This window comes from Polypterus senegalus, chromosome 1 (assembly GCF_016835505.1).
Source record: "Polypterus senegalus isolate Bchr_013 chromosome 1, ASM1683550v1, whole genome shotgun sequence".
NCBI classification, from domain to species: domain Eukaryota; kingdom Metazoa; phylum Chordata; class Cladistia; order Polypteriformes; family Polypteridae; genus Polypterus; species Polypterus senegalus.
Window position 1 is genome coordinate 654703 of NC_053154.1, and position 14403 is coordinate 669105.

Genomic DNA, 14403 nt, shown 5'->3' on the forward strand with positions numbered 1-14403 from the left:
GTTTTATAACTTAAAGAATTGCATCTAATCACTAAGTTATTATTAAGTAAAACATTGCTGTTTATTTTAGACTGAGAGATTTAACAGATTGAAGGTTAACCTCAACCTGAGGTTAGTCTCTGAATAGCTAAAACAAAGTCCACAAAGTAGGACACTTTTCCAAAGTCATTCATTCATCCACATTGTTGCGTTTGTGTTTTATCTGCACCTTTTACACTGGAAACACAAGTGACCCCAGCTCCATTATCAAGACCAGGCTTGATGGGGCGAAGGGATAAAGGCCGCGCTTGATCTAATGCTTGCCTTTAGTTTACCTTGAAGTCAAGCTGGCAATGATTTCTCACCAGACTGACAGAATTCCTGTAAATATTTGATAAATCACTATGGACATGTCCAGTAAAGCCTTTGTTGTGCTTGTTACATTGGAGTAGATAGAGTTGATAGCAACACATTCACATTGGTATTTTGTGCATCCAAACATCGTAGCAACCGCGATCGGGAGATCGAGGTGGGCGCGCTGTCGTCCACTGATTTAATAAGACACAAAAGAGGAAAGTGCGATAAACGGTAAATTCACTCAGGTTTACAGTGTATGTTGCCACTTTGGATTGTGATCATAATGTGAAGTCAGACAAATTCAGACTTGACTGGCAAGTCAGGAGTTCTGACATAAAGGGTGGCACTCAGTTGAAAATTCCGACTAGGAACTTGAAATTCGCACACTTGAAGCAGATGCAGCACTAATCAAGTGGACTGTTTGGTATACTGATTATAAGAACCAAATCAAAAGAGCAAACAAATGAGATTTGACTTTAGAGACTGAAAGCTGCATGTTCATCCATCATTGTACGGGGGAGGCGTGGAAACGGCGAATGGCAATACTTAGGGACTAACCTGCCCCGGCCGGGACACCCAGAGGACGGAGGAGAACCATGCCTCCCTCAGACCCGAGGCGTCCGCCCTGGTGGTTATGTTGGGGAGACTCGGGTAAAGGCCCAGCCCTGTAGGGACCGTGGCCACCGCCAGGCAGTGCCCTGGTGCCTGTGTAAGTCTGGAGCCGGGCTTCCGCCACACCAGGAAGTGCTGGGGAAGACAGGGGACATCCGGAGGAGCTTCTGGAGTGCGCAGCGGCATTTCCGCCACACTGGGCGTGTCTTCTGAGGAGTGCGGAAGCAGCTGGAGCCATCCGGGTTCTATTTGAGAGCCGCCTCCTCAGTCATTAGGCGAAGTCAGGGGTGAGAGGGCCAGACTGACAGAGAGGACGGGAGGTGGCAGCCCAGGAAGGCACAAAGACTGTGAGGCCTGGACATTGGGGAAGCAGTGCAAGAGGCACTGGGGTTTGTGGTGCACGTGCCTTTGTTGTAAATAGTGTAAATAAATGGCGTGTTGGGTAAAACAACGATGTCCGTCTGTGTGTGTCGGTTCAAGTCACACTGGATAATCATTTGAATTGGAATATAAATGTAAAAAACCTTCTCAAATGCAACAGTGGCTATTTCTTCTCATAACTCTGACTGTTAAAAAGGACTTTGACCTCATGGTGTCCTTTTAGCCACCATTCTGATTTCAGTCGATCATCACGTTCAGCTTCACTGCTTCCTTGAGTGATCAGGCAAACCAAACTTTAAAAGCTTCAGCACAGGAACTAACATGCAGCTGGCGTTATTGAAATTTGTATGGCTAGATGTCACAGGCCATGGTGGAATCTGAGAAATCATCTCAGCTGAGGACAGACAGCCATTACATTCAGAAGCGTAACTGATAAATCGAGGAGGAAGAGTGAGTTAAAAGCCAAACAATTTAATAAAATATTAACATTAATTTTAAAATCAGAGCGTGAAGAGATTTAAAATACCACAGTGCTGAACCTTTCGGTTTCAAACAACAGATACCCTTGGAGAAACCGCATTAGTGATAAAAACATTAAAAGAGTCAGCACAAACTGCTGCTTTCTGGATGTGAAAATGCTGAAGGATTACAAGAGGATAAAATTTCAGCTGCGAATGACAAGTAGGATTAGAATTTGTTAGCGGGCGCTACGAGTTGGCAGTAGACACGAGATGAACTCTGTGTGCCCGAGTCAGCGATTAATGTGCTATCATTTTATTTTCAATGTGGCTCATGCTTATTATCTTGGCCTTAGAACAGCATGCTGTGAGGCACTGTAATATTCTTCATATAATCCCAGTCAGCGTGAAAATAGCGGCATGCTGGGCGCCTGCTGTCCGCCCCAACTCCTCCAGATTACACTCTTTGAATATCAAATCAATATAAATGCCCTTAATACTAGAATTACAGAGCCTACAAAAACTTCGTAATTCCGTCCCACCTTAAATAAACTCTTAAATCCTTCACACCTCTCTGCCAGCGTCCTTTGTCCTCTAAATGTTGCTGATAAAGAGAAGCTAAACAGCCAGCTATTCCATCACCCCCACCAATTTAGAGCGTGCACGAACTTCAGCTTGATTGAGTATCTGGGGTGAAGTGGAGTTTTAAGTGGAAATAATAGATTCTGTTTGGAACAACCGCATTTCATGTCTGTTCGTTTCTACAGTAATCTGTGTCAACACATTGTTAAAACAGAAACGTTTTTATATTCTAGTAGTAGATGACAAAATGTAGGCATAAACTATATAGTGTATGAAGCCTGAAGTCAAATAGCAAAGAAACAGTTTCACAAGAATAACACAATTGCCTTTTATTCAAAAATATAACTGCAGAAACAAAAAGCCGCCTTAACATGCGACATTGACAGCAGTTTATTGTAACTGCTCTTAGTCTTACTATTTTAGAATAAAAGCATACATTTGATTTCAGTCTGTAACAGCCGGTGCGATTTATGATCCTTGTGAAGGTTAGCTTTTTTTTGTTTTTTTTTTGTTTTTTTAAATTCACTTTTCATTCTCTCAGTCGCGTTCAGAATCAATCCATACAACCCCATCTGACAGCGGCTGTTTTCACTAAAGACGCGCTATAGCTCTGCAGTGTACCACGATGCATATTAACGCCACCCCCCCTCAGTTTTATTGAGTGTTCCTGCCAGTCCCCGCATGTTGCTGTATGCTGTTTCTTTTGAACTCCAGGGCACGCAGAGGAGAGAATAGTAAAGAGCAGTAAGTTCGGCGCTATATGCAGTCATCAGACACTCCCCATCTGCCCATTGTTTTGTTATACTTTTCAATACTTTTTATACTGCTCAAACGGCATGCTCAAAAAATACACGTGTAATGCCATGAAAAGTGCACGCAGACACTTCATTCTAAACAAAACAAGTGCACTTTTATTCAAAACTACCTGTATAACCGAAGAAAGAAAGCAAGTTACAGTAGGCGATTGATATGACACTTGCATGGTGCAATGCTAAGAAGTCAGATTTTCATTCCGTGCTATATAAAATCATCACATTCAAATATTAACAGTTCCCACACACCCAAGGACCGTCCTTCCTACATTTCACGACCGTGTACTTGTTGCAGTGTATACACCTCTCTGTGCTATGGTTCCTATCACACTGAATGAGCACCTGACACTGTACTTTCTTCCCTGGCTGAAGGTCCCGCATCAGAGAATTTCCAGTTCCTGCATAAATTCACACCCGATCTGCGCTGTTAGTTTTCAAAGAATATTGCATTAGATGCGATTATATTTTCACATATATTGTCTCTTTCTTTCAGGTGTGTAACAGAAACCACAGCATAGAGAGAAGTGTGTACACTGCTTCTTACAGGAAAAGGCGATGGAAAAAGTGCACTTGAATAAAAGTGCACTTTTTTATATTTTACACCAATATATGTCTCTGTGTTTAAAGCACCGGGCAGAGGGGGGAGTGTCTGATGATTGCATATGGCCGGTTTACCTCTTTACCATTCTTTCCTCTGCATTCCGGGTACAAAAAAAACACATACACAACACGAGGACGGGAGAACCTCAAAAACTGAAAAAAAAAAAACAAGTGGCGGTGAGATCTGAAGAAGGCCACCGCGTTTGTTTCGCCCCCTTGGGGGGGAGTTGGGGGGGCGTTAGTATGCATCTGGTACACTGCAACTATAAGCGGCGTCTAGTGAAAAAAACCGTGTCAGATGGGTTAGGTTGATTCTAAAGCGCGACGAGGAAAAAAGTGAATAAAAAAGCAAACCTTTACAAGGATCATAAATTACACGTTTAAGCTGAAATAAAATTTATGTTTTTTATTCTAAAACAGTAAGACAAAGAACAGTTTCTTCTCAAAGCGGGTGGTGAGGATCAAACTCGTGACCTTTTGATTCTAAGGAAAACGTTCTATTCCCCCAGGAAGTTATAATAATTTGCGTAATTTGGGCATTTCGGCTTTTTTTTTATTATTTTTTTTTGAAAAAAACCCCAATTTTTGTTTATATTTAAACCTTTTTTAGAAAATGTTTCTTTCCTATTTGGACTTCAGGCTTCCATTATAGTTTATCCACGTATCTACTACTAGAATAAAAAAACGTTTCTGTTTTAACAATGTGTTGACACAATTACTGTAAAACTGAACAGACTTTGGGTGTGTTCCAAATACGATCTATTTTTTCCACTCAAAAACTCCACTTCACCCCCAGATATCAATCAAGGCCTAGCTGAGAGAAGTTTGTGTTTTTTCTAACGGTGGGGGATAATAGCCGGCGCTCTACTTTTTATCAGCACATTTAGAAAAAAAAAGGGGCCCTGGGGGGGGTGTGAAGGTTTAAGCTTTTAAAAGGTGGGGGGAATTACGAGTTTTAAGAGGCTCGGGTAATTCTAGTTTTAAAAGCGCGCATTTTGAAAAAAAACGGAAAAAGCATGGGAAAAATAAAATTTCAAAATCCCAAGTGAGGCAAAAAAAATGCTATTTGTTGTTTAAACAGTTGAACAATCAAAAAAAGGGATTGTCGGTAACAGAGTTTTTGGAAACTAAAAAACTCAAGTTCAAAAATCACAGTGCCAAAAAGAAAAAGGCGTCACATATCAAATGCTGGAAAAAGGCAAGTTGACCCCCTGCCCGGCTTATTGGGGTACGAAAAAAAAAGAAAAGGATGAAATGTCAACAATCTAAATTTCCCTTTAATCCAGTTTATTTTGTCAGTAAAGTGGACTTAAAAACTTCATCTTAAAATGTTTAATTTACTAGTTTCTCAAATCCCGGAACTAAAGAAAACCGTTAAATCTTTGTTTTCGTTTGATCTTCTTTGTGCTCCGTGTGTGTCAATCCTACTGCTTCCTTTCTTTTTCTTCCTCCCAACAGGACACAGAATCCATTACATTTTTGATTACAGCTCTCTGAATATTAAAATACTGGATTTCGTGATATTTTTCATGATGATTGGAATGGCTTTATTAAACTTGGGGAACCGGTGGTAGGTTGTTCATTCTCTACAAAAATGCTGCTTTTTTGCCACCCAATAAGTAAGTTATTGTGCATGCCGTCTCTTTCAACGTACTAACCCAATTCCTGTCCCACTTTTCTTTCCCAAAACCCTGCCCCAAAAATCACTCTGTAATAGATGTTAAGTTTGTAACATAACAGCGATTCTTCAAAACTTTTTGGGAAAACTGAAATATCTTCAAGCGTGTTTTTAATTATTCTATCCGTTATCCTTCCCGTGTATTAGGGTCATAAATATACAGTGCAGGCTTCTAAAAATAAGCGCTGCGGCCCTTTTCCTCCATGTTAAATTATTAACAATACAGATTTAAATGAAATTAAAATTTTCTGTTAAATTTAACATATTTTGCCTTTCATCTTTAAAAATAATATCATCATCATATGTAAATAAAGGTTTTATAAAGTGGGTCGGTTTGCGATATTATAACCTAGTTTCAGTGGGGGTTTTAAAAAACCCCTTTTTTGGGACGTGGTGTGTTTGAGTTCTTAGGATAAACTGTTTAGGCCAAAAGTCCTTCAGGAAAAAAGCTTTGAAGCGTTTTGCTGGCTGAGGCAGCGTGGGCTTGTGCTGTATACCGATAATTCTCTTTCCCATCAGTTGCGAAGGGGTTACTCAGATACAGTGATAAAACCCTAAGGGGGGTGATTTGAGGTAATATGGAAAAGATGATCTGCTGGGGTCCCAACGGGAGCAGCTGAAGATGAAATGGGGGATGAGGTAACAACTCTAAAGCAGTTCTTATTTGGAATGCTATGGCTGTTGTGGACCATTATATTTTACAAGTTATTTTTTAAAAGATCATTACTAATAAACAAATTATTGTTTTAGTGTATTTATAAAGCCATCAGGAAAGTGGATCTAAGAAATCAAACCCCCACAGGAACATGCGTTGCTTTGGGGCTGGGTGCCACCAGTCTCAAAACCCCGGGGGAGAACTTTACGACAGGGTTGGATAGTCGTGGCTTTACACAAAGTTTGGTTTTATCATTGATTTGAAAGGAACGTTCTTACAAAAATTTCTTTTACCCCGTTTTCCAGGAGTTCTCCTGTTCAATGGTGGTCTGTACAAATTCTAAGCTGGTGCCGATGCCTGATGCCCAATACACCAAACCAAGTCTGCTCCTCCTGGGTGTCTTCACCAGTTGTCCATACCTAAAGAAATATTCTAGAGCTTCGTCTCATCTGGATTATCCAAAGGGACTACTTTGTGTTGTTGACATCATGGAGATATCATTCCAGGGTCCTCATCTATTAGATGTTAGAAATAAACTGGATACATTAGAATTAAAAGTCAAGACGGAGGTAAAAAGCTTAGGTGTAATTGTTGACTGTAATCTGAATTTTAAATCGCATATTCATCAGGGGCCTCATGTATAACGCCGTGCATAGAACTCGCACTATAACATGGCGTAAGCACAAAAGCCGAAATGTGCTTACGCACAGAAAAATCCAGATGCAGGAATCTATGCGTACTCCAACTTCCACGTTCTTCCGCTACATAAATCCCGATCAAGCGTGAAAACTACGCTTCGTCACGCGCATTTTGTAACGCCCAAATCCTCCCAGAATTACTCCTATTTGAATATGCAAATCAATATAAATCGCTCTTAAGCGCAGCCTTCTGTGAAAAGACAATGGGAAAAGCACGGGGGAAAATATAAGAATTTCAGCGAATACCAAGTGGAGGCAAAGGAAAAACATACTATTTGTTCAAATAAACCGTGGTATAATCAACAAAATGAAGTTGATCGAGTGACATAGCGTGTTGGAGAAACTTGAAAGCTCACATTCACAAAATCGCACAGTGCCGGAAATAAAAAGAAGTCACATATCAAAGTCGCCGTGAAAAGAAGAGTTGTAAGCCCACTGTCTGAGTGTCATATGAAAGTTTATTAAGGTACAGAGAAAAAAGGCACACGGTGGGGAAAAGCACGAAATGTCAACTTCAATCTCGACATTTCCACTTTAATCACGTAGTTTATTTTGTCATTTAGTAGAACATCATAAACTTCATCTTAAAATCGTTTAATTAACCAGTTTCTCAAAATTACATCGTAATTAAAGTGCACGTTAAATGCTTTGTTTTGTATTTGATCTTCTACTCGTATGTGTTCTGTGTGTGTGAATCACTACTTGCTTCTTAAACCGGCTCTCTTCCTCCAACTGGACACAGAGTCCATTACATTTGTGATATTACAGCTCTCTGAATAACTAAAATACTGAGATGTATACATGATATAATTTTCATGATGATAGGAGCTAAAGCACATTATTAAACATGTGTTTCGAGCCTCTTTGCTCATGACAAGCATTTATCTTTTAATGAAATTTGTGGCTGCGTTTTTAGCTGTGTTGTTTATTTTCTCTTTCTGTTTTATATTCAATATATATTGGTGTGGCCATCCCAAGAGTCCTTTGCTTTTCTTTCCCTGGCAACCATTCGCCATACACAATCAGCTCTGTAATGACAGAGCGCTAAGCCATCTGTAAGCTTAGCGTCGATTCTTCAAAGCGCTTAAAGAACATTGAAATATCTTACGTAGTATATGTTTAATTATTCTATCCTTCACGACACTTCCAGTGAAGAATATAGATTATTTAAATGAAGTTAAAGTTTTATGTGTATAATTTAACAAATATATTTTGCTGCATTTCACCTTAAAAAATGACATCGATCACTATATGTAAATCACGCCGGTAAAGTGGCCCAGGTTGTGAGATATTATAAACTGTAGTGCAAGTTTACAGTGGGGTGATTGCACTTATAAGTCCTAACCGTTCTACAAGGAGCAATTGATTGGCTGCATTTATAGTTCTTGTGATTAAACTGTTTCTGAACCTGAGTCGAGACCGTATAAGGCTTCTTAAAACGCTTAGCAGTGGCTGAGACAGCGTCTCCTTGAAGCTCTATACCATAATTCTCTTTCCGACTCAGCTGCTGCTGTAATTCACACTCAGATACAGTGATATAAATACTCCGAGTCGCAGTGGAGGAATATGGAAAAAGATGATCCACTGTGGCAACTCTAACGGGAGGAGCTGAAAGAAGAAGAAGAAGAAGAAGAAGAGAGAGTAACAACGCTTAAAGCAGTTATGGTATTTGGAATACTATGGCCATTCCCTGGACCATTATATTTGTACTTAGTTAATTACCATCAGACGCATTACACTAATAAACAATATGTGGTTAGTTTCATGTATTTATAAAGCAGCGTCATGAAATACAATGAGTAATCACATGAAGAACAGTAGCATTGCTTTGACGCTGGGTGCCGCCAGTTTCCAAAACCGAGCAGAGAACTTGCGTACGACAATGCATGAGGTACCGTGGAAAAGTCGCGTGGCTTTACGCCAAGTAGGTTTTATACATCATGATTTGAACGTGGAAAAGTTCTTACTTAACATTTCTAAAGCGTACTGCACTGCTTATACATGAGGCCCCAGATCACTAGGACAGCATTTTTTCACTTAAGAAACATAACAGAAGTTAGACCTCTTATATCATTGAAAGATGCTGAGAAATTAATTCACGCTTTTGTATTCAGTCGACTAGATTACTGTAATGCACTCCTCTCAGGACCACCCAGAAATGACATAAATCGTTTGCAACAAGTGCAGAATGCAGCTGCTAGAATCCTAACTAGGAAAAGAAAATCTGAGCACATTTCTCCAGTTTTGATGTCACTACACTGGTTACCTGTGCTATTCAGGATTGACTTTAAAATTCTGCTTACGGTTTTATAAAGCCTTTAAATAATCTACGCCCCATCTTATATATCGGAGTGTCTGACATCTTATATTCCAAATCGTAACCTCAGATCCTCAATTGAGCTTAGAATTCCAAGAACAAAACTTAAAAGAAGTGGTGAGTATGGCCTTCTGCTGTTATGCACCTAAAATCTGGAATAGCCTGTTAATGGGAATTCGCCAGGCTGATACAGTGGAGCAGTTTAAAACACTGCTGAAAACACATTACTGCAACATGGCCTTCTCATAACTTCACTGTAATTTAATCCTGATACTCTGTATGTTCAATTCATTATAATAACTATTCATGGTGGCTCTAAAATCTGTACTAACCCCTACTCTCTCTTCTGTTTCCTCTTCCGGTATCCTTTTTGGTGGTGAGCATCTCCTCAAAGCACTGTGATGTTCCAACAATGATGCATGGATTAAAAGCCAGAAGTCTGTATGACCATCACCATCAAGAACCCTAACTACAAAGAGGACTGTTTCATTTATGTTAGGTAGAATGCCCAGAGGGGACTGGGTGGTCCCGTGGCCTGGAACCCCTGCAGATTTTTTTTTTTTTTTTTTTTCAGCCGTCTGGAGTTTTTTTTCTGTCCACCCTGGCCATTGGACCTTACTCCTTTTCTATGTTAAATAATGTTGTCTTATTTTAATTTCTTATTTTGTGCTATATAAATAAATAAATGTTGTTGTTGTTGTTGTTAGCTTCCAGAACAGCAGGAAAGCCTTAACTGGCCTTTGACATACTGCTGTGGATGAAGAACACCAAGAAGGAACCTGCTGCTTTAAGAGTCCAGTGCTGGGTACTCCTCTGCCCAAAATAGATTTCCTATAACTCCAGTAAACATAAGACTCAAAACCTGCCATGCTTGGAGTATGTGGTGGGAAAAAAGTGGAGAGCAGAGAAGTGGACCAATTATCAAACTAAATTGACTATTTTAAAAAAGAGCCCCATCAAGATGTTAACATCCTGCTTGTTGTAAAAGAGCAGAAGCCAACGGCCTCCAGGACTGGACTGTCAGATGAGAAACATCTCCAACAAAGACTGATGGGGATGCATTTTGGCTGCACATAGCAGTCCTTGCCCTTCTTCAGCAAAGGACAATAAATGCAGACGGTATGGTGAGGCGTCAGTTTGGTCACTTGGCAAGTTCATTTAGTTTAAAACACTGCTGAGAACACATTACTCTAACATGGCCTTCTCCTAACTTCACTTTAACTTAATCCTGATACTCTGTATGTTCAATTCATCATAATAACTATTCACAGTGGCTCTAAAATCCGTACTGACCCCAACTCTCTCTTCTGTTTCTTTTTCCGGTTTCTTTGTGGTGGTGGCCTGTGCCTCCACCACCTACTCAAAGCTTCATGATGCACCAACATTGATGGACTGAAAGCCTGAAGTCTATGTGACCATCATCATCAGGTCCTTCCATGAAAACCCTAAATACAAAGAGGACTGTTTGACTTATGTTAGGTAGATTGCCCAGAGGGACTGGGCGGTCTCGTGGTGGAACCCTACAGATTTTATTTTTTCTCCAGCTCTTGGAGTTTTTTGTTTTGTTTTTGTCCCCACACCAGCCTGGACCTTACTTATTCTATGTTAATTAATGTTGACTTTTTTTTTTTTTCTTACTGTGTCTTATTTTTCTATTCTTCATTTTGTAAAGCACTTTGAGCTACATTTTTTTTGTATGAATATGTGCTATATAAATAAATGTTGATTGATTGACAAACATTAATCTCTACCTTTTTGAAGATTATTTCAGTAGGGACAGCTGAAAATAAAGTCAGAGAGGCATGGAGCATGTGATGTTCAATCAAGTGACAGACGTTATAGGAGTTCATTTAGTTTTAATCAGGTCACGTTCAGTTGGTTTAGTGAGGATGTTTGAGCAATGACAGAGCAGTCATTCCTGTCTCAAAGTGCCAGGGTGTTTGCATGTTCTCCCAATGTATTTGCAGACTGACATGCATCAAGTAGCGTGCATAATAGAAATGTGTCTGTAATATTCAATTAAAAAGTCAGTCTTCCAACCGTCCCCATTTTCAGGGCTCTACCAGTTGTTCTGTGTGGGAAGCATTAAGATGGAGTGATCGTGTGACATTTCAGGGGTTACAGTCTACAAAACAGACACAGCAATCCCACATCTGGACATCATTCAACAATCAGTAGCAGCAGCTGCATAGGATTTGAGGGACAACCCGAGGGAGAAACCTTGCTGTGGAGGAAGACCAGTAGTGAGGTGAAGCACATAGCTGGTCACCTTTTAAAATGGCTGAACCTCACAAATGTTTTTTTTCTTCTTCCTAAACTGACATGAATACACAGTTATGCATTGTGTGTGAAATCTCAAGATGTGGACCATTACTTGAACACTCTTGACAACAAATGGAAGCGTTCTGTAAGTTTTAAGGCTTTTGTTTTCATGTTGGACCCCAAAATCTAGGCTGGGAACTTAAAATGATTTCTATACATTTCACTTTAGAACACAATTCCACATGCTAAATTATTGTATACCATGATTATGAATAAATACCAAACTTCCCCTTTAAACTCCAATATGGTCTTTCCGAGTGGTCCTCACAGATCAGCGCCTGAATGCTGCATCGTTGCACTGCACATCACTTGTTTCTTTGTTCCTAGTCAACATATCGTCTAAGCTGATTAGAGCGCTGGTTACAAAGGTCATATAAAAATGAACTCCAAAGCAATAACTGTACCTTTTTTCTTTTCCATGTGTTTCTCCCTAAGATGCTCAATCTGTTTAATTAATTCCCTCTTTAAATTTTCTCTTTCCGAGATCTTTGAACGGAGTTTTGATAGTTCTGCCAATTTCTTCTCTCGTTCTACATCCATTAGTTCAAAATCTTAAATAGAAAAGACAAAATTAAGAAACATTTCAACAAGTCAAAATTTGTAAGCATCTTCAGGAAAGTCGTGTGGTTAAAGCGAACAAGTTAAAATTGGTTATAGTGTCAACGTTACGAGATTTTAAAATGATATACAAACAAGAAATTGGTAAATGTTTTGAGCACTTTTAAAATTGCACAGATCAGTGGAAACTGAGAATTTAAACAGATTCCTACTCATGGCTTTGCCATCAAGGCCTGCTTCCTTTGTTACTTGCGTTTGTCTGTCTGGTCACCATAACCTCGATTAAGTCTGAGTGTTCACCTTTTAAGACCAGGAGATGTCGACTTACAACAGCAACTCAAACAGCAGCATTCTTTTTATTCCAATTGAAGTCCATCCTGCCAAACAAACCGATTATGTGCAGAGAATTTCCTTTAATCATTTTTAATGACACAAGAGGGACGGTGACCTTCTAGCCACAGGGCTAACGATACTGAGACAATCTGTGCACCTAGAAAATCGACCTTCATCAGAAAGTGTGCCTGGTTGGGTGTTGCTTTCTTCATTTGTGTACTTGGATAAAACAGCAAGAACAAATTATGGTTTGTGGTTTAATTGGCTCTTGACTTTTGCCAGATGTGTGAAACAATGCCATTCAAAACTCAAGACAGTATCAGGGTTAACTGACAACACGGAAACAGACGGCAAGTAAAAATGACATGCTGGATCTACATGTACAATATTTCTGGTGAGAGTAGCATGGATCGTTGGGCACAGCTTTAGAGTGCAAAGGGCACATAACTGTTAATGGATGGCACAATGAGATGGAAATCAGTAGCCCATGTACAGGGCAATGAAGGAGCAACATGTTGGCATAAGCTACACACATTCACACAGATGTAAAGTTTAAAACCAAACAAACAATCTCTCGTTTGGCTTTGGGTCAGCACCTTCTTTCACTTCAGATGATGTTTTTTTATCTGGTAGGGTTTTAGATCATTTCTGGGTTTATGTTGGATTAATTAAATATGGCGATACAGCAGACAAAAGGCACAGCGATCAAAGGCTAAAGTTGATATTGAATTCAGAGATCAACGGTTTGTCGTTTTAGTGGCCTACGAAAGGCTGTTTAGTTTCACAAAAATCACTGAGAGCGCATGAAGATGTTTAATAAAAACCAGCAAAAGGAGGAGAAAACACAACATGTACTACAAAACCAAAATGGCGTCACAAGTTAAAACGTGCAGGACAGTCGAGGACAAACACTGCATGCCGATTCCTCACCAGTTTTGTTCATCTGCTGTCTCTCCAATATCAGGTTACATTCTGTGCATTTTTTAAAAACTTGTTCTGTAATAAAACAAAGGGCTCGACATCAGTCTTAAGACTAACTTCTAAGTTACATACACGGCCAAGGAGGTCTTACCAGTCACGACTTGAACATTTTCCTTATAAATTTGTTTTCTCTCCTGCATGGTATTGTTGTACTCCAACACAAACTGATCAAGCTCCTTTTCACATTCATTGATTTTCTTGTGCACCTCATCCAAGACTTCAGGGTTTTGCAGTGCAGCCATTGAACAGCTTATGGGGAAGAGAAAACTGTTACTTCATTGTGGCTTTTCAGTAAATAGTCGTGGAACTCAAGTCACAAGCATTTTGAGGATTGAAATAATTATTTTGCTCTGCTACTTTTAGCGAATGATTATTTGAAGGGTGTCCGGTTTGATTCATGTAGATGAAAAGAAAAAACTAACCTGGTCATTGGTGTTAAGAAAGGAAACCTTCATCCCAGCATGCCAATCATTACAGAACTCTATGGGGACACCACTGCTAAGGTGTTCATTAACCAGACTGAGAACTGCATTAAACCAAAGGGAACCAGTCAATGGTGGCCAGTAGTGATGCTCCAATTGATCAGCTGATTTTCATCCCAAATGATTTAGTTGGCGATTACAAGTTAGCCGATTTCAGAAAAGTCTCTTTTCTAAACCCGAGTTTTCTCAGTTTTCCTGTAATTTGGTTGTAGTGCTCCTTTACACGAGTTATTATGGCAGTTAAGGAAGCACACGTGTCATTTTGCTGCAAAATAGCCAGCCGAAATTCTGACTTTAGGAGAGAATTAAGACATAAATCTGAACTTACATTAAACAAAGCGGAGTAACAAACAGAAAAGGGAATCCGAGGAGCGTTCTATGCATGTGGAGGAACAGCAGAGTTTCACATACCCCAAACCTAATCTCATCATAGCAATCATTTACATCAACCATGAATATAAATCAACTCCTCCATGCCCATCCAACAATAACTTTCCCATTCCGCATACAACCCCTAATCTCATCAGACCAATCATTTGAATTTTTCAGAATGGAATTGGGAAAGGACACAACAAATAGAGAGAAAATAATGGAGTAG

The 14403-nt window shown here is 39.7% G+C and overlaps 1 protein-coding gene across 1 annotated transcript; it reads right to left on the bottom strand.

The window, feature by feature from the left end:
• Window positions 1–882: 882 nt before the first annotated feature.
• LOC120517364 lies at window positions 883–14143 on the bottom strand. The gene is made up of 4 exons (XM_039739633.1): window positions 13415–14143; window positions 13273–13338; window positions 11856–12002; window positions 883–1157 (listed from the first exon to the last, which is right to left on the bottom strand). The coding sequence occupies exons 1-4, from the start codon at window positions 13563–13565 to the stop codon at window positions 883–885; spliced, it is 639 nt and encodes a 212-aa protein (XP_039595567.1). The 5' UTR covers window positions 13566–14143.
• Between the last annotated feature and the right edge of the window lie 260 nt (window positions 14144–14403).

What these genes read in the sequence shown, in the direction of transcription:
- LOC120517364 (XM_039739633.1), bottom strand. Translation starts at nt 13,565, where the DNA reads ATGGCTGCACTGCAAAACCCTGAAGTCTTGGATGAGGTGCACAAGAAA. An exon ending in AAATGTTCAAGTCGTGACTG is followed by an intron (nt 13,339 to 13,414) that starts GTAAGACCTCCT and finishes GTTTTATTACAG; the next exon opens with AACAAGTTTTTAAAAAATGC. An exon ending in ACAGCAGATGAACAAAACTG is followed by an intron (nt 12,003 to 13,272) that starts GTGAGGAATCGG and finishes TTTCTATTTAAG; the next exon opens with ATTTTGAACTAATGGATGTA.